Source organism: Pristis pectinata, chromosome 17 (genome assembly GCF_009764475.1).
Source record: "Pristis pectinata isolate sPriPec2 chromosome 17, sPriPec2.1.pri, whole genome shotgun sequence".
Classification (NCBI taxonomy): domain Eukaryota; kingdom Metazoa; phylum Chordata; class Chondrichthyes; order Rhinopristiformes; family Pristidae; genus Pristis; species Pristis pectinata.
Genome location: NC_067421.1, coordinates 39588373 through 39614100, shown reverse-complemented (window position 1 = coordinate 39614100; position 25728 = coordinate 39588373). Strand labels below are relative to the sequence as shown.

General features: G+C 41.9%; 1 protein-coding gene across 1 annotated transcript in view; it reads right to left on the bottom strand.

Moving 5' to 3' along the window:
* dgcr8 (DGCR8 microprocessor complex subunit) overlaps positions 1–17158 on the bottom strand; it is a 49168-nt gene extending 32010 nt beyond the window's left edge. Inside the window, exons 1-6 of the mRNA XM_052032263.1 lie at positions 17049–17158; positions 13834–14835; positions 12221–12383; positions 3404–3546; positions 1532–1877; positions 536–733 (exon numbers count right to left, since the gene is read on the bottom strand). Of these exons, the coding sequence (XP_051888223.1) occupies positions 536–733; positions 1532–1877; positions 3404–3546; positions 12221–12383; positions 13834–14547 (1564 nt within the window). The 5' untranslated portion in view covers positions 14548–14835; positions 17049–17158. The remainder of the gene's footprint in view (positions 1–535; positions 734–1531; positions 1878–3403; positions 3547–12220; positions 12384–13833; positions 14836–17048) is intronic.
* Positions 17159–25728: the final 8570 nt, after the last annotated feature.

Genomic DNA, 25728 nt, shown 5'->3' with positions numbered 1-25728 from the left:
ACTATCATTATACCTTTCCACCGACAAAATTAAATTTTATAAATACCGAAACAAACATATTAATCCGAATCCCTCATGCTATTAATCTGACAACATGACCAAATGAAATAAATCAAAATGGGAGGACTTGAATGGAATATGCTGTTGGTGAAAACGATCTTCCCTGCTCTCATGGGGCTTTGACTGGGGGACAGAATAGTGAGTGTGTGTGTACTTGCATGTGTGAGAGCAGGTGAGAATGGAAAGAAATAATGGAATTCTCTGTTTTCTCACACAATCCCACATCATCTTATGGTGTATTTGTACACATGCGTGCATGATGGTGGGAGGGTGGGTGGAGGTAAAACTGAGACCAGTTTCCAAAATTAGACACCGATGCCCATATTAACAGTCCAATCGTTATATTAGCGTCAAAGTGTCAGCATTTGATTTCTGTACAAATTCACAGAGAATACAAATTCACTTTCTAAAAAAATGTCACAGATATCCAAAGTTCAAAGCAGAAGTTACTGGAAATGATACACATTTCTTTTACCTTTTTTTGTGGGTGCATCCTGCACAGAGAGAGTAATGAGCTTCTGATTGGCTGGCAAAATAGGCCGCTCTGCTTCTGCCTGTTTCCGTTTCATCTCCCGATTAAATTGGCGACGTTCTGCCCAGGTCCTGAATTTCTTCACAGTGACTTGTTCGAAATCGAAGCGTTTTTCCAAATATTTTTTAAATTCATCAATGGCTGGAAATGTGGTTGAATTTTTTTTTAATTGCATTGACAGTAAAATGAAAGGAAAGCAGTAAAGTAACAACTAGTTTATTTATCTATACTGCCAGTCCCTAGATGTACATTGGGAAACCTACATAAAATATACCATATAAAGTTCCTCAAGATTCTACACAAGTTAATTAAAAATTGCTTGGAATAGGAAATAGATACTATTCTAAAGGAATAAAACCAAATTAACTATATGCATCACTAACACAGATTTGGAGCATCCTTCAGAAATCAGCACTAGCTATAGAAACAAGAACTTAATTCACCATAAATCAGAGGACAGTAACCATGCTTTTGTCATACTTTTATTATGACTAAGTCAGATAATCCAAATTCTACACTCACAAATAGCAAACACAAAGCAATTTGCGCAATAACATTATTATTCAGATTCAATGGGAAATGCTAGAGCATATTATAATACCTACAGCTACAATAATGCACAAAACCAATTTCAACACGAGACAGATCAAAATCTTAAAAATATTACTAAACATCCTGAAATTCAGCTTTGCCCTTACAGGACAGCTTGATGTGGACTTAATACTTACAAAAAGGATTGAAAGCATGCAATAAAAAAGTGGCCAAGTTATCCCATATCTCCAGCAGCAAATTCCCTTTACCACCACCCCCATCCCCCCCCCCCCCCCCCCCCCCCCACCCACCCACCAACCACACACACACAACCTTCAGCACAAGAGAAAAGTTACATACTTGGCTCTAATGACCACATTCCATTTCAGATAAGAATCACCATCTTACCAATAGATTCTTCTTTGCATACTTCTACTTTAGCCTTCACCTGCCCCAGGGCTCCTGCTGCAATGATTCCACCTAAGGCTTCTCTTTCTTCCAAGGATTTAGAGTTCATTGCCCCTGAGCTACTGAGAGATACTGAATTAGTGATGGAGTTTTGCTCAGTGGCAGTATAGTCTGGTTCCTCATTTACTTCTACAGAAGCATTCTGAATTTTTTCTAGGGACATATCTCCATTCATGGTCACTTTGGTTACCTCACCATTGCTCGCTGCCATATTCTGCTCTCTCTCTTGGTCTCTCATTTTTAGATAGTGTAGACAGGGAATGCTGCTCTGCGGAGGATCGTGTTTCTGTACAGAACGAAAAGAAACTTATAAAACACTGCTTGCAAGGCTGATATAAGAAATCATGCAGTAAAGGCAACTAAGGGCAAATTATGAGGCTAACATGATGGGACATAATTTTAAGGTGATTGGAGGAAGGTACAAGAGGGATGTCAGGGGTAAGTGTTTTTTTATTACACAGAGTGGCGGGTGCGTGGAATGCACTGCCTGCAGAGGTTGTGAGGGCAGATACATTAGGGACATTTAAAGGACTCTTAGATAGACGCGTGAATGATAGAAAAATAGGGGACTATGTGGGAGGGAAGGGTTAGATAGATCTTAGAGCAGGATAAAATGTCAGCGCAACATTGTGGGCCGAAGGGCCTGTTCTGTGCTGTATTGTTCTATATTCTATGATGAAGGAAGAGCTAGTGCATGAAAACCAGGGCGTCAAATACTGAAAAGACAGAAAGACTGGACATCATTTTAAGTCTATTCCGAGTGCACATCTATCAACACCCAACTAAGAGCCAAGAACCTGCAGACTGTGGATTCAGACAAAATGTGTCACCTCACATTTTTCTGGCGATCATCTTAACAAATTATAACAGGAAAGCACACAGAAGTTACACGTGATCTTCTTGACATGTTAATTATGTGCTACTTTTGAGATAATTAAAAGGAGAATAACAGGAAATAAGCACTGGTGTGGAGTCACAATGCATTGGCAAAATTGGATTAGGAACAAGTCTGTTTAAAAAAAATGCAGGCTGCATAACCTATAATACCAGTAGATAAGAGCAGATGCTCAGGAGAGTAGGAGGTTAAGCAAAGATGCACACATACATTATTTTCTATCTAGAAATATCAAGAGCACAAGCCAATCTGTTTACAAATCAATCCACTACCTTCAAAATAAATACCATTAAGTCTGCTGCACAATTTATTTTCTAAGCACTGGCAGGGGTGGAAAACAAAAAATGCTCCACCTTCTCCATCACAGATTTATCATGATGCCAGTGTTCGAACACAACTTAGGAAACTTCAGTATCACAAACCGATTTTTAAAAAAAATTAAATTCTGACAGCTTTGTAGGGAAAACAGAATCAAATATGAAGATTAAAAATGTGTAACGTTCAACCCAAAACCAAAGTTGTGATAACCAAGCCATTCGTGCCATCTCATTTGCTCTTCTAGTTTTGTGTTCCTGGATTACTGAAGGGCAACAAAAAAAAAATCAGGGATCAACTGTAATCTAGTTAACCTCTGATCAAAATTTACAACGTGCAAGAACCGCTCACTAACAGTCATCAAATGAGCCCAAATGAGAATACTTAAGCATATGGTCTGCAGTTGCTTGACAACATCCATCATCACCATTTCACTAGCAACAATTTTTGGCTTTGTTAATGATGCTAATATCCTAAGAATGAATAAAAACCTAGAGGCCTCCTTGGATTCATGGAACTATTTTAAAATCAAGAGTTACTGCCCTCAGCAAAACAAAATAAATTTAATTATATTTAACATCACTGTTTAATTTGTATCTTACCCTGATGCTTCCCGTTCCTAAAAAATAAGGTCGTGACCAGGTAACTACTCTGGTTTCTCTGTGCAGGTAAACCGGAATACCAGAATTATGGAATGTCATGATCCAGCCATCAGGAAGGGGTTCAGTCGGTGGACGCCCACGATCTACAGGAATTAAAATAATTTTAATGCCAGTTATGCCTCAAGAAGTCTTAATTCTTTCATCACACAAACAAACCAAGAGATGAAAATTTAAGAAAATTAACTGACAAGCTTAAGGGTCATCAGTGCCAACAATCTTATAAAAATACACTCCATGTCTAGTGGACTCAAACAAAGCACCTGCAAATAACACACAAAACTAAATTATATCTGCTGTTGTAAACATAATGAGGCTGTTCCAGTCATTTCAACATGCCTCCAATATTCTCCCTTCCTTCCGTCTCCACTACCATATGGATTCTTATGAAATGCCATTGTTCTGAAATGCCAACTCAGTTCCTCTCCCCATGGATGCTGCATGACCTGCTGAGTATTTCCAGTGTTTTCTGTTCCATATTACTTGGGTGCTTCCACCCTTCAATAGCTCAGCCAAAATAAGTGGCAGATGATGTTTTCTGTACAATCCATTCTAAAGTGCAGACAGTTTATATGCAAGAAAAAACACACACAATAATCCCAATATCTAGGAAATGTAGATACAATGAAAAGCAAAAAAGTATCCCATGTTTGAAACTCAACCAAAAAAAGATCAGGTGCAGGGTTAAATAAGGCAACCCAGTTTTCAGCCACCATTCTGGCAAGTTAAGAAAATCAAATGTTGGCTTCACCAGAATTTGAAAAGGAAAGAATGTCAACACAAACCAGGAAGTGCATTACTGATGGGTTAGTTCAGCCCCTCTTTCAATTCTTGGGTTGATGCCCAAGTTAAATTCATGAGATATTAATCTCTCAGAAGGGTGTGGGCATCGTTCAGTGTCAAATTAAAATCCAACACAGCAAACAAGCAGAGCACAAAACATTTTGGCTCTATTTTGGCATCAATTCACAGCCACAAAACAGGTAGAAACTGACATTTCCTACTGCAGCAGCAGGTGAAATTCTAATCTCTCTTTTTTAGATTTGTTCTATTCACATTTTATGTGCCATTAAAGTAGAATGCCAAAATTAAACATTGAGTTGTCAGAACAAAACCATTCTCAATTATAGCAAGGCTAATCCATAAATTGTAATAATTTTCAAGTTGAAGCCACAAATGATTCAGAATCAGGTTTATGATCACTGACATATGTCGTGAAATGTGTTGTTTTGTGGCAGCAGTACAGGGCAAGACATAAAAATTACAAGTTACAAAAATAAATAAATAGTGCAAAAGAGGAATAATGAAGTAGCGTTCATGGATTCATGGACCATTCAGAAATCTGATGGCCACAAACATAGGATCCATTGTGCAAATTTCAAAACAACGTCTTTCTTCATTTACTGACTCCTAGTACAAGACCATTTATTTTCCGGACGTAGGTGTGTTGGAAATTAATTAGTAACATATGGTTAGAAATTAATGTAGATTCAGTGTCAAGGTTTTTGCTTCCTTATCACTAACAAAGAACAGAGTTCGTAGATTTGTACTGTTGCTAGAAATATTGGGAACGAGAGGCGAGCAGCCGAGGAGTCCTGAAGAGATAAGTGTTTTTTTTCTCTCTAAGTTTCGGGGATAGCGGGGAGTAACTGCGCAGGTGCGTGACATCAGTCAGAAGCACACGCACAGTTTAAAAAGACGACTGCCATATCTAGCGGGCAGCGTCAGAGCGGGCAGCTGAGTGAGTGGGGGCAGAGTGTTTTGGGCTTTGGTTCAAGGGGCTTCGGTGTAAAGGGGCAAGGCGGGAGAGTAGCTGGTAAGTAAAGGTAAAGTTTTACCTGTTATAAATTTTTAAGTAGGAAAAAAAACTAGGTAGGGGAAAAAAAAGAATTAGTTCAGATGGAGGACATGGTGGTGTGCTGCAGCTGCTTGATGTGGGAGCTCGTGGACCTTGCTGTGGTCCACAATGACCACGTCTGCAATAAGTGCTTGAGGCTGGAGGAACTTCGGCTCAAGATTGATGAGCTGGAGTTGCAGCTTCAAACACTGCGGAGCATCAGGGAGGGAGAGAGTTATGTAGATACTGTACATCGGGAGACAGTCACCCCCCTTAGAGCAGATACTTCTGGGGTCCGGGAAGTAGATAGAAAGGTGACTGTCAGGAGAGAGAAAAGGAAAAAGAAAACGAATAGGCAGATAGTACAGAGGACCCCGGAGGCTGTTCCCCTCAGTAACAGATTTTCCACTTTGAAGGCTGTTGAGGGAGATGACTTGCAGGGATCAAGCAGCAGTAGCCAGGTCTCTGGCACTGGGACCAGTCCTGCTGCTCAGAAGGGAAGGGAGGAGAAGAGGAAGGCAGTAGTGATAGGGGACTCGATAGTCAGGGAAACAGATAGGAGGTTCTGGGGCAGTGAGCATGAATCCCTGGTGGTATGTTGCCTCCCAGGTGCCAGGGTCTGGGATATCACTGATCGGGTCCACAGGATTCTTGAGCAGGAAGGAGAACAGCCAGAAGTCGTGGTTCATGTTGGTGTCAACGATGTAGGTAGGAAGAGAGATGAGGTCCTGAAAAGTGAGTTTAGGGAGCTAGGCAGAAGGCTGAAGAGCAGGACCTCAAGGGTAGCGATCTCAGGATTGCTGCCAGTGCCACGTGATAGTGAAGGTAGAAATAGGACGAGATGGCAAATAAATGCGTGGCTGGGAAGTTGGTGCAGGAGGGACGGTTTTAGATTTTTGGATCATTGGGATCTCTTCTGGGGAAGGTGGGACCTGTACAGAGAGGACGGGTTACACCCGAACCGGAGGGGGGCCAATATCCTTGCAGCCAGGTTTGCTAGGGTGGTTCAGGAGGGTTTAAACTAGTTTGTGAGGGGGATGGGAACCAGAGGGATAGGTCAGAGGAAGAAGGGGATGGGGAAAAGTCAGATCTAACAGGTAGAGAGGCTTTGAGGAAGGAGAAGCAGAGTACAGGCTATAAAAGTAGTAAGTGGATGGGCTCAAGTCCATTTACTTAAATGCAAGAAGCATCAGGAATAAGGGAGATGAACTGAGAGCTTGGATAAGTACATGGGACTACGATATTGTGGCTATTACAGAGACATGGCTGACATCAGGGCAGGAATGGATATTAAATATTCCTGGTTTTCAGTGTTTTAAAAGGGATGGGGGGGGGGGGGGAAGAAGAGGAGGAGGGGTGGCGATACTGGTCAAGGACACTATTACTGCTGCAGAAAGGGTGCATAATGTAGAAGGATCCTCTCTAGAGTCAATATGGGTGGAAGTTAGGAACAAGAAAGGAGCAGTTACTCTACTGGGAGTATTCTATAGGTCCCCCGGTAGCAGTAGGGATACTGAGGAGCAGATTGGGAGGCAGATTTTGGAAAGATGCAAAAATAACAGCGTTATTATCGTGGGAGACTTCAACTTCCCAAATATTGATTGGCACCTGCTTAGTGCCAAAGGTTTAGACAGGGCAGAGTTTGTTAAGTGTGTCCGGGACTGATTCCTGTCACAGTATGTTGACAGACCAACTAGAGGGAATGCCATACGAGATCTAGTTTTAGGTGATGAACCGGGTCAGGTGACAGATCTATCGGTGGGTGAGCATTTGGGGGACAGTGACCACTGCTCCATAACCTTTAGAATTGTCATGGACAGGGATAGGAGCAAAGAGGACGGGAAGATATTTAATTGGGGAAAGGCGAATTATAAGACTATAAGGTGAGAACTTGAGAGTGTAAATTGGGATGACATTTTTGAAGGGAAATGTACTATGGAGATGTGGTCGATGTTCAGGGATCTCTTGCAGGATGTTAGGGATAAATTTGTCCTGGTGAGGCAGAGAAGGAATGGCAGGGTGAAGGAACTGTGGGTGACGAGAGAGGTGGAACAACTAGTTAGGAAGAAGGCGGCAGCATACATAAGGTGTAAGCAGCAAGGATCAGATAGGGCTCGTGAGGAATATAGAGTAGCAAGGAAGGAACTTAAGAAGGGGCTGAGGAGAGCGAGAAGGAGACATGAAAAGGCTTTGGCGAGTAGGGTTAAGGAGAATCCCAAGGCTTTTTTTCTCGTATGTGAAGAGCAGAAGGATGGCTAGAGTAAAGGTAGGTCCGATTAAAGACAAAGGTGGGAAGATGTGCTTGGAAGCTGTGGAAGTGGGTGAGGTTCTCAATGACTACTTCTCTTCAGTATTCACCAAGGAGAGGGGTCTTCATGATGCTGAGGACAGTGTTGGTAAGGGTAATGTTCTAGAGTATGTAGATATCAAGAGAGAGGATGTGTTGGAGCTGTTAGAAAATATTAGGACAGATAAGTCCCCAGGGCCTGACGGAATATTCCCCAGGCTGCTTCATGAGGAAAAGGAGGAGATTGCTGAACTGTTGGCTAGGATCTTTGAGTCCTCGTTGTCCACGGGAATGGTACTGGAGGATTGGAGGGTGGCAAATGTTGTCCCCTTATTCAAAAAAGGTAGTAGGGATAGACCAGGGAATTACAGGCAAGTGAGCCTTACCTCTGTGGTGGGTAAGCTGTTAGAAAGGATTCTGAGCATGTAGGATCTATGAGCATTTAGAGAATCATGGACTGATTAGGGCCAGCCAGCATGGCTTTGTGAAGGGAAGATCTTGCCTCACAAGCCTGATAGGGTTCTTTGAGGTGACCAGGAAGATTGATGAGGGTAGTGTAGTAGATGTGGTCTACATGGATTTTAGTAAGGCGTTTGACGAGGTTCCGCATGGTAGGCTTCTTCAGAAGGTCAGAGGCCAAGGGATCCGGGGAGGATTGGCCGTGTGGATTCAAAATGACTTGCCTGTAGAAAGCAGAGGGTTGTGGTGGACAGAGTGCATTCGGATTGGAGGGCTGTGACTAGTGGTGTCCCACAGGGATTGGTTCTGGGACCTCTACTTTTTGTGATATTTATTAATAACTTAGATGAGAGGGTGGAAGGGTGGGTTAGCAAGTTTGCAGATGACATGAAGATCAGTGGTGTTGTGGATAGTGTGGAGGGCTGTCAAAGCTTATAGGGATATTGATAGGATGCAGAGCTGGGCTGACAAGTGGCAGATGGCGTTCAATCCAGAGAAGTGTGAGGTGGTACACTTTGGAAGGACAAACTTCAAGGCGGAGTACAAGGTAAATGGCAGGATTCTGGGCAGTGTGGAGGAGCAGAGGGATCTGGGGGTTCATATCCACAGATCACTGAAAGTCACCGAAAGAATTGAGTAGGGTAGTTAAGAAAGCTTATGGGATGTTGGCTTTTATAAATCGTGGGATCGAGTTTAAGAGCCGCAAAGTAATGATGCAGCTTTACAAAACTCTGGTTAGGCCACACTTGGAGTACTGGGTCCAGTTCTGGTCACCTCATTATAGGAAGGGTGTGGAGGCATTAGAAAGGGTGCAGAGGAGATTTACCAGGATGCTGTCTGGATTAGAGAGTATGGATTATGAGGAGAGACTAAAGGAGCTAGGGCTTTACTCATTGGAGAGAAGAAGGATGAGGGGAGACATGATAGAGGTATACAAAATATTAAGAGGAAGAGATAGAGTGGACAGCCAGCGCCTCTTTTCCAGGGCACCAATGCTCAATACAAGGGGGCATGGCTTTAAGGTAATGGGTGGGAAGTTCAAGGGAGATGTCAGAAGGAGGTTTTTCACCCAGAGAGTGGTTGGTACATGGAATGCGCTGCCTGGGGTGGTGGTGGAGGCTGATATGTTGGTCAAGTTCAAGAGATTGTTAGATAAGCATATGGAGGAATTTAAGATAGAGGGATATGTGGGAGGAAGGGGTTAGATAGTCTTTGTTTGGTTTGAAGGTCGGCACAACATGGTGGGCCGAAGGGCCTGTATTGTTCTATAGTTATTATAAAATAGTTCAAGAATTTCACTCTGCACCTGAAAATGAGGTTGGAGGATGGATCTGAGGAAGACTCTAAAGTTTGAGGGGAGGCACAATTATGATACACTAATTAGTGCATTAGACTTTATATTTAGAGTGAAAAATGATGGATGATAGGACAGAAAAAACGCCTCAGTGAGGTGATGTGAAGCAAAAAAAAATTGGGAACCTCTGCATTACGTTTTGCAAGTTAAGGAAGGATTTAGCTGACATTGTTGTTTAACTTCTAACAGGGTACAAGATTTACAGTTTGTGACAGTTGTTTTATTTCTGTGGCCAGAATGTGAGATAAGACAGCCAGGGTACTGACAGGAAGTGGTATAAGAAACCAGCATGATAAACGTGTTCGCTTGTGATGTTTTCTATGAAGGGTCTCATTTCTGATGGTCTTGTTCACACGTTTCACTTAACATGCTGTAACGAATCATGTAGGACACTATGCACACCAGGAACCCAATACAAATTTCGAGCTCTCCTTAAAAAAAACTAATACAACTGGATCAAAAGATCTCTGAAGAATGCCTTTCTACCCAGGTAAAATAAAGGTAACTGTGTTTGATTCTCTGAATTCTCACTTCTCAAAAACATTGCACATGTCAAACTTTTATAAAACACAATCAGCATTTTACATTGGCATTTAATGTTGATCTGCACATAGAATACAAATGAAGAATAGCTTTTTGGGGACTTTTTGGCTTAAATCTATAGAAAGCTGCCCAGTAATCACCTTATCATTAACAGATTAATTGTTGAATGGTTATTACCAAGCATAATGCAGCTGTAAACTTTCTAACAATGGTTTTCCTCTGAAAGTGGAGTCGAGTTGCTGTATTTAAGGCCTTCAAGAATAATGACTTATTTTATAAATATGTTCTTGAGTCATAGAGCAATACAGTATGGATACAGGCTGTTTGGCCCAATGAGTCTGTGCTGACCACGGTGCCCACCCAGCTAGTCCCAATTTCCTGCGTTCGGCCCATATCCCTCCAAGCCCCGCCCTTCCATGTACCTATCCAAATGCTTCTTAAATGATACTGTTGTATCTGCCTCAACCACTTCCTCTGGCAGCTCATTTCATACACTCACCACCCCCTGCGTGAAAAAGTTGCCCCTCAAGTCCCTTTTAAATCTTTCCCTTCTGACCCCAAACATGTCCCCCTAATTTCAGACTCCCCTACTCTGGGGAAAAGTCTGTTACCATCCACCTTATCTATACCCCTCTTAATTTTAAACATTTCTACAAGGTCGCCCATCATTCTCCTATATTCCGAGGAACAAAGACCAAGCCTGACCAACCTCTCCCTATAACTCAGACCTTCTAGTCCCGGCAAAATCCTCCTAAATCTTTTCTGTACTCTTTCCAGTTTAACCATGCATTTTCTGTAATAGTGACCAAAACTGTACAGAGTAGTCCAAGTTCAGCCTCACCAACGACTTGTACAACTGCAACATAATGTCCTAACACCTAAACCCAATGCCCTGACTGATGAAGGCCAGCGTGCTAAATACATTTTTCACCACCATCTACCTGTGACACTGCTTTCAATGAGTTACGCTCTTGTATTCCAAGGTCCCTCTGTTCCATTACACTCCCTAGTGGTTTACCATTCATAGCACAAGTCCTACGCTGGTCTGACTTTCCAAAATGCATCACCTCACACCTATCTGTATTGAAATCCACGTGCTACTTCCCTAACTGATTAAGGTCCCCCTGTAATCTACTATAACCTTCTTCACTATCAACAACAGCTCCTAATTTCGTGTCATCTGCAATGCTATTTCAGTTCTACCTCCAGCTCGATGGCCAACTATTGGTTGAAGAAAATTTCAGGTTTTTTTTATATATGGTTAGATTTGAATATAATGTACAGTTTGTAATGGATTTAGAGGAGGTGATAGCTCTTTCTATTTTACTTTAGTTGGTTTCTGAGATAATGCCTGCTGTAACTACAACAGCTGAACAAGTAATACAATGCACTCATGTTCCCTCCAAAACTCAAGATCCACCAGACACTTGCAGATTGAGCAAAGCGTTTACCACAGTTTCAAAAAAGGACATAAATTATGTCAGTGATATGAATAAGAGCTCATGTCAAAAAAGATAGCTGCTAGATATGGTCAGAAGTAAAGTAAAAACTAAAAACATAACATAATATTTGCACATTAAGTATTGTTTTAAAAATATATTTGTGCAGTGAGCATCAAACCAGAGGTAGAATTCAAATAACTTCAAAAGAAGTTTGAAGGCCTCTGAAGGCCTTAAATTCAGCAACTCAATAACTCCACTTTCAAAGGGAAACAACCATTGTCAGAAAGTCTACAGCCACCTTATGCTTGACGATAACCATCCAAGAATCAATCTATTATTGGAAAAGTGATTGCTGGGACAGGTTTCTACAGATTTAAGCCAAAAAGATTTTCCAAAAAAGCGATTATTCACATATATTCAATGAGCAGCTCAACATTAAATTCTAATCAGAAATAGCATCTTGGTGTTCCTCTTCATGAACATTATTCCCTTTGCATAGTACATTCTGTTGCATGAACAAAATGGCCACTTGCTCAATTCCCAACCTGTGCCTCTTGACTTTACCCAGGTTGGTAAATGTGTATTAACACAGACAAAAGCATATCACCATAAGTTCAAGCTTCTAACAGCCACCAAAGACCTCTGCAAGAATGAGTGTAAATATGAATGGTGTTCAAGGATAGATTGATTCAATTGGGATGTTTCTCATTCTAAAATTGTAGGTCCAGACTCAAATACAACACATGATAAACCACATCTGAGTCAGGGAAGAGAAGTGGCTGGAACCCGCACAGAGGGAGAGAGAAGAAAATTGGATTGTGTGGAATAATTCACTTACTTTTTAACACAGTTTTAATTTTGGTCATCATTGGCTGCACACTTGTTTCTTCATCAGTTTGGTGGTCACTGTCACCAGTAACATCCTCTTCAACCCGTTTCCTCTTTTTGGGAGGAGGCAGCACTGCCTCCAGAAGCGCATCAACATCATTATCAAAATCATCCTGTAAAATACAGTATCAAAGGCCATCCTACTATAACAGTGTGAATATTTCTAATTGGGGCATTTAAAAATATTAACCTTAGCTGCATTCACATTATAATTGCGTAATTTTTCTCATTTCCTCTCATTCAACTGCTGCCAATAGGCAGCAAATCTCATTGAATTCTACAGAAATAGTCACAATACAGATCATTTAACAATACGCCCCAGGTATACCAGGCCCCCTCTGGCACTCTGATGACAGAAATATATTTATCTTTAGAAATGTGAAGCCTGCCAGGTCATTTCTGTCTTCAAACTGCTAACACACACATCTGTTGTTTCTCAATATACAATGGCTTCAGCTCATACTCTGAATCAATCACCCTGGTAACTTCAATTCCTAAAAAGACAATTTTTAACAGAATCTTAATGAAATACTGCTTTGAAAAATGCTATTAATTTTAAAAGTATTTTTAGTTTCTACAGAAATAGCTGTGTTTCACAAAATGCTTCTTAAAACAAATACTATCACACACATCTGAAGAATTAGTCTGAATTGTTTAAACATACATATCTCTGGAGATCTTTAAAACATCACATGGAGTCCTGTGATATAATTTGATGTCTCTATCATTATGATAAATTTCTAAATACTGAAAATAGCATCATGAATAAATAATGGTTTCAGGTTTATAAGGTGGGCAGGTCATTTCAAATTGAAACACTTACAAACAACAAAATGAAGATGTAAAAGATATGCGTTTCACACTTCCGTTGTCAAAGTTTAGAATTCCAGCCTGCGATCGATGCCATCATTGTACAGAGCTTTATCTAATGTTCTGGTCAGTCTTCAGAGTTGGTTCATCCATACTCACCTACAGATGGGTGGACACAACTCCGACTGACCAATTCATAGACAAGGGACTGGCATCAGAACTATGTAGCAGTTCGTTTATCTGTTCATCCATTCTATTGACTGAAGGACCAGTTGCAGAAAAAGAAATGAAAATAGTATTGGAAGGATACATATACATTAAAATAACTATTCACTGCATTATTTACCAATAATGCAAACCTTTTCTCCTTACCTATTTAAGTGCATACACAAGTTTGTTGAACTGTGGACAGAAATCAACTTTTTTGGCTCTTCACCCGACTTAAAAGTTACGTAAATGGATAAGATGAGCTGCTCAAAGGACTAGACAACACACAGGGTTCAAAATACTATATATACTACCTGATGCATGTAAATTTTGAGTGAACAATCAGAAAATATGATCACTATAACCTGCAAATCTTAACTGTTAAAAATTCTGAAGCCCACTTTTTACCTCTTGAAAATTATTAACAGATTACATGCACCAGGTTGGCGTAAGGAACAAAATGAAAAGGAAGGCATTCATAGTCACAAGGATAAATCCACGTGCAATCTCATGTGCGCGTGAGTATTTTGAACCCTGCTCACATACCTCAAATGAATAACTCAGAGCTTCTTCATCGATGTGATCCTGTTGAATGATCATTTCAGATTTGAAACCTGTTCCTTCTACATCATCTGTTTCGAAGTTTTCCCGGAAGTCTAGTTCATCGAGTACTGCAAATTCCACTTTTTTTTCTTGATTGTCTTCAACTTCTTGTTTATCAGTACTTTTATTACAGAAAGCCCCTGACTCTACTGCTCCCTTCCTATCAAAAGGAGTGCCATGCAAACCTCCATTCATGCTATTGCTAAATTCAGTACCTTTCTCACCAGATTCAACCCCAGCATATACTACCTGCCTGTCTTTGCTTTTACTATTATCTGAAAAAACAACTCTGATTTTAACATCTTTGAGCAACTTAATATCAGGGGCAAACTTAGGAACAGCTGGTGCATGACGTGCTGTTCTTGGATTCAGTGGACAACTTCCCGACACTGATGTGAATTGGTTGTTAAAGACAGTGGATTCCATCGTAAGATGCTGGTCTTGGCTGGACGTGTTACAGTCCCCAGCGGGAGTGTCTGAAAGTCCATCACCACCAGAGCCAACGTCCATAACTTCTGCGTCACTGGACGTTTGCAGGGGAGGTGGTGGAGGCGGCGGCACACTTGGAGGAAGAGGTGGGGGACACGGTTGATTCTCCACATTCAGTGGTAATGAAGGCTCTGTGGCCAGAGGAGGTACGCTTCCAAACATCTCCATTTTTTAAAAATTAATTCTAATTCTATAAATAATTTCTTACTTAATCCCCTATTAAGGAGGAATTAAACATTTATCGTCCAAGTGAATTATTTAAATGTTATGGTACTAATCAAAATTTACAGATGATTCAGTTAAGCTGACTACATTATTCTTTTCATTAAAGTAGACAGCTTTTAGAATCACTGTCTCAATTATTGAAAATCACAATGTATTCAGCTTAATCAACGTCAGGGATTAGACAGAGTTCATCATCTTGAGTCCTTAAGACCATCTTCTACTCTTTATCACCTGTAGAGATAAGATAAAATGTTGTTAATCATTTTCACTAAATCGACTATTAAAAATCTTAGCCATCATAACTTTGCCATTTCAATTGAAATCTCTGCAACTCCCATTCTAGAGACTTAAATACTATTTGATGTAATAGTTTTGTGCAGCACCCTGGAAGAGCTGTACGCTTCCCCCTTCTTAGGGGGAAGATAAAAGATCAGTGATCTATCTGCCCTTTTAAAAAGACACGAAAAGATCCTATGGCTAAACAAAGAGAAGGGAAGCTCTTTTAAGTATGTTAGACCCCATTAATGAAAGATAAATTGCATTGTATTGGGTTATTTATATCAGTAGTTCCCCAAAGCCCACTTTTGCCAGATTACCAGCAGCACGAGGCTTCAACAACCTTGCGTTAATTTAGTTAGAAAGTTTACAAAAAAACCCAAAAACATACACCAGCCACTCCCACTATATGCAACCCTGCAACAGCAACAACTCTTTATGAGGCATTTATGAAGGTGAGGGGTGTGTACTTTACTGAGTACTAAATTTATCCCACTTTACAAGTGAGATACACATTCAAAAATGGTTGGGAACCCTGAATGTTATCATTGATGTTATGGTTTGCTATGCTTAAATCTGCTGTTGCCTTCCTAAATTGCGATAGAGACAACATTTCAAAAGGTACTGAAGTGTCAATTTTCACTTCCATCCTTGTTGAAGAATCTCATGGTTATAGCAAGGGAGGCAGCCATTTGCCTCACCATTTCCTTATTGGCTCTACATAACAGCGAGCCAGGTAGTTCAATTTCCCCAGTCTGTCCCCAAAGCCCCACAAATCCTTACGTTTCAAATAATTACCCAGTGCACTTGAATATGACCACTGGTCTTTTAATAACTCACAATACTTCAACAGGAGAGTGCAAGTTTTGAACAAGTGCATTGATGCAGTTAATGTCATTGACCAGAGGGAACAGGCTCGAGGGGCCAAATTTGCCCACTCCCATTCATACATCTTGTGCTCTAAAATCAAAATAGTGCTGATGGTGAGAACGTGAAATAAAAACAGAATATTAGAAATACTCAACAAGCAGCATCTTCGGAAGTTACTATCATAATCTTTCAAAAGAACTGATTTAGAGCAGTTTCTGTTTTATTGCATCAAGAAGTTTGTAATTTAGCATCCCACAAGACTAAGATCCCAAAGGATAGGATAAAGCTTTGAGAAAAAAAGTTGATGTTTTTTTATGCTGCCTGACCCACTGAGTTCCTCCAGAACCTTTGTGTTGCTCCAGATTCCAGCAGCTGCAGTCGTGTGTGTGTGTGTGTGTGTGTGTGTGTGTCTTTCTCTCTGTCTCTGAGGTTTATTGGTGTAGTTTGTGCTTCCAGTTAAATTGCAGAAGTTGACTACTACTCTCCAGTTTTATTTGAAACTGATTTAACAATTATGAAAGTAGTGCCCCACCACACATTAAATACCATTTGGGCAACACTTTTCCATGTGCTATAATCACCCAAATTCACAATTTGTAATTTATCTAGTTCCTTTTATCAAACAAAGCTGTAAAAGCTCAAATAAATGCAAAAAAAAAGTTCACTGTACCAAACGTAGTATTGATCATAGCAGAATGCAGAAAACGTTTCACAGAATAAATTAACCAGTTTTTTCCCCTCATATTAAGAGAAACCTGTATTTAACAAAGCACTCTCTAAAATCCTCCCCAGATGGTTTGCACTTTTAATTTTGTTGAGTCAGGAACTCAGGATGTCCCAAATATCACCTGAATTGTGAGAATCAGGTGGCTTCAATAAACCAAAAGGCAAAAAGAAAATTATTAATGTGTATCCCCCCCATTTTAAAGCCGTTCACGCCGCAGCCCTGGGGTGCGGGGGAATCATCCCCAGCGCGGCTTTCACCCAAGGACTGGCACCCAAGGGTGGCTGCGAGCCCGCCCCCCCCCCCCCGGAGGGGAAAGACTTCAACAACCAAACCGGGGCAAGTGCACCTTGCAGGCCCGCCTGGCCTGGCCCGGGTACCGCGGTGAACCCCGTGTCCCGGGCCGGGCTTCACCCACAGGCGGACTCGAGGGGAAATCCAGCGAGGCCCGAGGCCTACTGCAAGCCCAGGCCGCTCGCTCCAAGGGAGAGGCTGCTCCCCCGCCAACGCCAACCCCCTTCTGGGAAGACACCAGCAGAAGATGCCCCCTCAATATACCCCGCGGGCAACCTACCGTAGTGTCCGCCACGGTTATAAACGCGCTTACACTTCATCGCCTCCCCTCACCCCCAATGCCCCGGCACCAGCCGCGCAGCCTCGGCTCCGACCCAGCCCGCCCACAATAATGATTGATGCCCACCTCCGTCTATCAACGCGCCGCTGCAAGGGTTCGTCCTCCAGGTTCCACCAATCAACGGAGGGAAAGGATGATTGATGTCTGGCTTCTCCAGTCACTCGGCGGATAAATGATTGCCGCTGGTCGATCGTCCCGCCGCTGAAATGATAGATCGCTCGCTTCACCAATAGCCGTACGCAAAGGTTGATTGATGGTTCCCTCGACCAATCATCAGGATGGCAAGGAGATCTGTCGAATCTGAATGGTAAAATCTGCACAACTGCAGCTGCTGGAAATCTGAAATAAAATCGGAGTGAGTGGCAGGTACTCAACAGGTGGCCTTTCATCAGGGCAACGCCGCTGGTACAGCAGCTACCTCACTGCTCCAGTGAACCGGGTTCAATCCTGACCTCTGGTGTTGTCTGTGTGGAGTTTGCACCCACTCCTATATCCCAAAGACCTGTGGGTTGGTAACTATAAATCATCCCTACTGTGCAGGTGAGTGGTAGAATCTGGAGACAGTTGATGGGAATGTGATTGGTGTGGAGTTAGTGTAAATGGATGGTTGACGTGAGTTGGTGTAGGGAGGTGGTCAAGGAATAGAGGAGATTGTATGTGTCTGCTCCAGGCTGTAGGCTTTGTCTGGTTATAGCTGCTTGTACTGAGCGAAAGTTTGGTTGGGAGGCCAGACTATGAAGCCTGGATTTGGAGCTGAGGAGTTTGGTTGAAATTAGCTGGAGGTGAGGATAATGTATGGTCATGGACCAACTTCATTGAGTGGCTGGAAAGTGGGAGGGAGAGGAGAGTGAATGAGCAAAGAGGGGGTGGGGAAGCTGATGGAGGGTAGTGGGGTGGAGAGTCAGGGAGGTTATTAACACCAGAGGGCTGAAGACCATGTGGTGGAGAGTGGGCAGGGTGGACAGTGGGGGTGAGAGCTGTGGTGGGTGGAAATAGTGTGACGAGGAGAGTGAGGGAGGGAGAGATCAGAGGGTTTGGGGAGGTTGGAGTGGGAGGTATGGAGTTTGCATGTTCTCCCTGTGACTCCATAGGCTTCCACCCAATGTTCCAGATTCCTCCCATATCTCAAATACATGAGGGTTGGTAGCTTAAATAGTCACTGTAAACTGCCCCTCATCTGTATATGTAGAATGGTGGAATCTAGGGGAAGTTGATGGGATGGGAATGGGGAGACAATATAATAGGATTTGTGTAAGATTAATATAAATGGGTGCTTGGTGGTTAGAATGCCCTCGGTGGGCCGAACAGTCTGTTTCTATGCTCTACGTTTCAAACTACTGGATAAAGCAGGGATGCTTTGCATTGTAGAGAAGTGGAAGAATACAGGGAATGAAAATCAAAACAAAGATGCCAGAAATCTGAAAGAAAAACAAAATTGATGGAAATGCTCAGCAGGTTGCGGGTATGAGAGGAGGAAAAAAATATATAAAAAAACTGATGGAACTATTAGCTGCAGAAAACAACAATTGTGAAGCTGAAATGGGGGAAAAAAAGAAAAAAGCAGGCCAGGAAGCACCTGTGGAAGGGAGGAAAACTTGTATTAATGTTACGGGTTGTATTGACAACCCACTTTGCTAATCACCAGGTTGAAGTTGAACACAAGGCTGAATCCCAAACAACAATAGCACTGCCACCTTCTTTGAAGGCAGAGAGAAGGACTTTCATTTCAATAGCTGCTCTCAGGACATCCTACTGTGCTTTGAAGCCCCGAAAAACTGTTGCAAATCACAGTTGCAAATTGGGATGCCAGCAATAACTTTGATGCACAGCAAGCTTGCATTAATAACAACATGGTAAGGGCTTAAAATTTGCTTTTACGTGTCCTTCAGGTTATGAATGCCCGACTTGTCTCAAGATTTGTAGCTTCGTTAGGAGTTTGAGAGATTTGGTATGCCACCAAAGACTCTTGCAAATTTCCATATATGTACAGTGGAGAGCTTTCTGACTGGTTGCATCACTGCCTGGTTTGGAGGCTCCAATGTACAGGATCGCAAGAGGCTGCAGAGGGTCGTAGACTCAGCCGGCTCCATCAGGGGCACAACCCTCCCCTCCATCGAGGACATCTTCAAGAAGGCGGCACCTCAAGAAGGTGGCATCTATCATTAAGGACCCTCACCATCTGGGACATGCTCTCTTCTCATTACTACCATTATGGAGGAGGTACAGGAGCCTGAAGACCCACACTCATCAATTTTGGAACAGCTTCTTCCCCTCCTCCATCAGATTTCTGAATGATCCATGAACACTACCTCATTATTGCTTTATTTTGCACTATTTATTTATTTTTGTAATTTATAGGTTTTTATGTCTTGCACTGCACTGCTGACACAAAACAACATATTTCACGTCATATGTCAGTGATAATAAATCTGATTCTGTGCAGCCTGTATATAGGAATGAGCATTTGGGGGACTGGCAGGATGGATTTGCTGGCTGCTGTGGGGCTGCAGGCATCTATTGCCATGTGGGAACTCAGTTCACCGCCGCATTTCTGACTTGCAAACTGTCTTGGTTGCAGACAGCTCACAGGAATGGAATGCTGAGGACCAAAGGATAATATTAGTCAGAACACAGAGTCCCAAAGGAGCCACAAGATTGAACCTCAGTTACCACCAAGATTTTCTTTAAAATAGATGAACAAAGGCGAATCATGACTTTTCTTTCCAAAAATAATTTTTACAAGGCACTATAATATAAACTTTCCTTTTTAAACATTATTAAAAATCATTTTTCATAAATCCTCATTACGGTAAAACTGAGAATTCAAAGAGCTTATGAAATCTATTTTGTCAACTCTTTCCTCATATTACAGAAAATGCAGGTCAGGCTGCATCTGTGGGAAGAGAAAAAGTCAACGTTTCAGGTCTGAAACCCTTTGTCAGAACTCCTACCTATCTCCAACCTGAAATATTGACTCTGCTTCTCCTCCCACAGATGCAGCCTGACCTGCTGAGTGTCTCTAACATTATCTGTTTTAGATTTTTACATCTGCAGTTTGTTTTGTTCTCTCTTTCCTCACACTCCTGGAACTTTTCCCCATTGCAAGCATATGGGGTAAAAAATGAGGGAGAATTTGCTTTCATGTCTTCACAGGATGTCAAGAAAAGGTTGGGCCAATACAGTTTTCAATGTGTTCCTTTTTCTTTCAACCCAGCAAATTCTACAACACATAGTTCCTTACAGCAGTCTATGTCTATCTTTGTCTATGTTTTTGTCTATGTATTTATGTCTTTGCACTGTACTGTTGCTCCAAAACAACAAATTTCACATCCATATAAGTCAGTGATAATAAACCTGATTCTGATTCAGTACATTGAGAAACCGACCAGGGACCATGCTATTTTAGATCTTGAGTTACGGAGAGACGGGATTAATTCATGATCTCATACCAAAGGATCCCCTAGGAAACAGTGATCATAGAAACATAGAATTTCAACTTCAATCTGAGTGAATAGCGTGGGTCTGAAACCAGTGTCCTAAACTTAAGTAAGAGCAATTACAATGAACTAGGGTTGGCTAAAGTGGACTGCGAAAATAGATTAAAGGATAAGCTCTTAGGTCAGCAGTGGCAAATACTTAAGGAGAAATGTCATAAATCTCAGCGAAAGTAAATTCCATTGAGATAGAAAGGCTCTGCCTGAAGAATGTGTTATCTGTGGGTAATGAAGGAAGTCAAGGATGGCATCAAATTGAAAGAGAAGATATATCAATGTTGGAGTTATTAGTTGTAGGACAGAAGATTGGGAAATTTTTAGAAACATGCAAAGGATGACAAAAAAGATAGAGAACCTAGCATATAAACTAGCAAATAATATAAAAAAGTAGTGAGGGCTTCTGCCATATAGAATATGTGAAAGAACAGCTAAAGTAATCGATAGTTCTTCTGAGGATGAAACTGGGGAATTAATAATGAGAAACAGCAGAGATTCTAGAATTATTTTGGATCAGTCTTCATGGCAAAAGACACTAAAAATTCCGAATGATATAAGCTATAGAGGGGGTGGAACTTAAACCAGTTCTATCACTAGAGAGAAAGTATAAAGTAATAGGGCCAAAGATCTGCTGGACCTGATGCCCTGCATCCTAGTGTCTTAAACAAAGTGGCGGCAGAGATGGTGGATGTGTTGGTTGTAATCTTCCAGAATTGCCTAGGCTCTGGAGAGATTCCAGAGGATTAGAAGAACACAAATGTAATGCGATTTTTCAAGAAAGGAGGGAGACGGGAAACTATAGGCCAGTTAGCCTAACGTTTGTCATTGTGAAAATACTGGAATCCACTGTTAAAGAGGTAATAGGAGAACATTTAGCAAATAAACAAAAAAATCAAGCAGAATCAACATGGTTTTATGAAAAAGTAATTGTTTTTGACAAATTTGCAAGTGTTCCTTGAGGGTGTATCAAATAAGGTTGATAAATGGGAACCAGCCCATGTAATGTATTTGACTTCTCAGAGGCATTCAGTGAGGCACCAAACCAAAGATTACCGTACAAGAAAACACTGAGTGGGGCAAAGTACATAGGCATGGATGGAGATTGGCTAACTAACAGAAAACAGATTTGGGACAAATGTATCACTTTTGGACTGGGAAGCAGTAACTAATAGGGTGCCACAGGGATCCATGCTGGGGTCTCAAATACTTACTACCTAAATAAACAACGTAGATGAATGGTCCAAGTGTATGTAGCCAAATTCGGTTAAGATAGGTGGGTTAAAAAGTTGCGAGGACGTAAAAAGTTTACGTATGGATGTAGATAGGTTAAGTGACTGGGGGATAAATTGGCAGATGGCGTATAATGTGTGAAAATGTGGGGTTATCCATTTTGGAATGAAGAACGAAAAAGCAAATTGTTTAAATTGACTGAGACTACAAAATATTGTGGTACAAAGAAATATGGAGCTCTGAATGCAGGAAACGTGGACTGAAGCAAGCAGGTACAGCAAGCAATTTGGAAGGCAAATGAATATTGGTCTTTACTGTAGAGGTAAGGGATATAAAATAAGGAAACCATATTGCAGTTTTACAGATTGTTGGTGATACTGCATTTGGAGTACTGTGTACTGGTTTGATCTCCTTATTTAAGAAAGGATACATTTGCATTGAAGGCAGTGCAGTGAAGGTTCACCCTATTCAAAGGGTTGATGTATGAAAAAAGGGTGAGAAGGTTGGGTTGATACTCTTTGGAATGAGGATGGTCTTATTAAAGTGCAGAAGAGATTCTGAATGAAATTGGCAGGGTGCTTGCTCAGAGGATGTTTCCCTTAGTGGAGGCACCTAGAATAAGTGTTCAGAATAAGGAGCTGCCCACTTAAGACAAGATGTGGAAGAATGTGGGCTGGCAAGTTTGCAGACGAAACAAAGGTTGGTGGTGTTGTGGATAGTGTAGAGGATTGTCAAAGCTTGCAGAGGGACATTGACAGGATGCAGAGTTGGGCTGAGAAGTGGCAGATGGAGTTCAAACCGGAGGAGTGTGAGGTGGTACACTTTGAAAGGACAAACTCCAAGGCAGAGTACAAAGTTAATGGCAGGATTCTTGGTAGTGTGGAGGACTAGAGGGATCTAGGGGTCCATATCCACAGATCCCTGAAAGTTGCTTCACAGGTGGATAGGGTAGTTAAGAAAGCTTATGGGGTGTTAGCTTTCAAAAGTAGAGGGATTGAGTTTAAGAATCGCGAGGTAATGATGCAGCTCTATAAAACTCTGGTTAGACCACACTTGGAGTACTGTGTCCAGTTCTGGTCGCCTCATTATAGGAAGGATGTGGAAGCGTTGGAAAGGGTGCAGAGGAGATTTACCAGGATGCTGCCTGGTTTAGAGAGTATGCATTATGAGGAGAGACTAAGGGAGCTAGGGCTTTACTCTTTGGAGAGGAGGAGGATGAGAGGAGACATGACAGAGGTGTATAAAATATTAAGAGGAATAGATAGAGTGGACAGTCAGCGCCTCTTTCCCAGGGCACCAATGCTCAATACAAGAGGGCATGGCTTTAAAGTAATGGGTGGGAAGTTCAAGGGAGATATCAGAGGAAAGTTTTTTACCCAGAGAGTGGTTGGGGCATGGAATGCGCTGCCTGGGGTGGTGGTCGAGGCAGGTACATTGGTCAAGTTCAAACGATTACTAGATAAGCATATGGAGGAATTTAAAATAGAGGGATATGTGGGAGGAAGGGGTTAGATATTCTTAGGCAAGGTTTAAAGGTCGGCACAACATTGTGGGCCGAAGGGCCTGTATTGTGCTGTACTGTTCTATGTTCTATGAATTTCTTCTCACAGAGAGTAGCGATTCTTTGGAACTCTCTTCCTCAAAATCCATGGAGGCAGAGTCAGTGAATATAGTCAAGGCATAGACTCATTGTGTAGCATCTATGCCTTTACACAAGGCATAGACTCCCTTGTATATGCCTTACAAGGGAGCAAAGGCATAGACTCTGTTATGCCTTTACATCAGGGAGTCTGTGCCTTGTGTAAAGGCAGAGACTCTACACAATGAGTGTATTTGGAAGGGAATCTATTTACAAGGGAGTAAAGGGGTATGGAGAGAGAGCAGAAAAGTGGTGTTGGGGCCAAGGTTGTATCGACCATAATCTTATTGAATGAAGCAGGCAGTAGCACTGATTGGCCTACTCCTGCTCCCGATTCTTGTGCAATTAATCAGGCAGAAGAGAGAGGATGTGGCCAGAAATAAGATCAGGCAAAGTGAAGGTGGCTCAGGTGGATACATGACCTGATCCTTTATGTCTTAATGTTCTTTCAGTTCATCTTTAATTCCACAGCAGTTAGTCTACCTGAAACCATAAAAATCATGATCCGAATTTGATGTCACTGGAATGGCCAGCATGTATTGTCCATTCCTGACCGGGCAAGGTGCTGATGATCCACCTTCTTGAGCTGGTGCTGCCCTTCTTGTGAAAGTTTGTGGATAATTACTGTTGGGCAGAGTTCCAGGACTTAGACCCAGCAAACAATGAAGAAACGGCAATATATTTCCAAGTCAGGGTGGCATGTAATCTGGAGAGAAACCTGCAAGCTTTGGTGTGGTGTTCCTATGTACACGAAGCCCTTATCCTTCATGGTGTTAGAGGTCATAGGTTTGGGTCAGTGTACCCTGGGAGATGACTGTAGTGTTTTTTGTAGATGTTACATGCTACAGCCACTATGTGTCAGTGGTGGAGAGAATTAGAGTTTAAGGTGATGCTGGGGTTACCAGTCAAGTGGATTGCTTTGTCCTTGATGGTGTTGAGCTTCCCGAGCATTATTGGAGGTTCACTCACCCAGGCAAGTTGGGATTATTCCAGCACTCTTCTGATTTGTGCCTTGAAGATGATGGGAAGCTGTGAGGTGTCAGCAATGAATCCCTCACCACAGGATACTCAAGACTCCTGATCTTGTGGCCACAGTAGCTGTGTGGCTGTTCCAGTTGAGTTTCTGGTCGACGGAGACTCCCAGGATGTTGATGGTGCAGAACTCAGCAATGGTTTTACAAGACTGGAATGACTCTTGGATTAAATGAGCAGCACCAGAAGTTTATGTAAAAGATTAAAAATTTAAGCAGAAAATACTACACTGAAGAACAGGCGATAGCTAACAAGCACTCACTGCCTTTGGTCACTGGAGCCTTTCAGACACAGGTGACATTATCTTCTGTCTGTTCTTCTCTTTCCTGTCTCTCTAAACATGGGTGAATCTTTCTTCACTTGCTTACCTTTACCATTCAATCCTCAGGGAAAGGCCACTCAAATCAACGTCTATTTATCTCCAAGTCCTTAAGAGTCCACTGGTTTCACTGGGTCTTCCAGCTCCACCCAGGTCAGCAGCTCATGGTGACCTGGTCATTGGTACCATTACCTCCCTCAAACACATCATTCACTCCAGTTCTTTCCCTGTTGTTTTTTTTGTGCAAAGCTGCAATCTGCTACGTTGGCGCTGGAAGCGTAGCGACACTTGCGGGCTGCTGCCAGAACACTCTACGCAAAAGATGCATTTCACTGTGTGTTTCTACGTACATGTGACTAATAAAGAAATCTTATTGCACGTATGCCATTGTCTCCACCAAATTACTGACCATACTGTTTTAGTCTGGCTTGTCTTTGTTTACAATCCTTCTCAATTACAAACAGGTTCTGTAGCACCTCCAGGTAATTACAAAACCAAAGACACATTGCGGTTAACAGAAACAGTGGCCTAAATACAGTTTACACATTAGCTGCACAACTCTGTCACCCTTAATTTCCTCAGCTAAACTTCCCATCATGACTTATCATGACAATTAAAAGATAGACTGCTGAAACAGTGATTGGAATAGTAATCCAGAGGTTTGGACTACCAATGCAGAGACCAGAGTTCAAATCTTACCGTGGCAGTTGTAGAATTTAAAATAAAACTAATCAGTATTTAAGATGACTACAAAACTGCCAGACTTGTGTGTTCTACAGATGTACTATTGAAAGTATCCTGATCGGTTGCACCATGGTCTGGTACGGTAATTCAAATGCGCAGGAATGTAAGAAGCTGCAGAGAGTAGTGGACTCGGCCCAATACATCACGGGCACATCCCTCCCCACC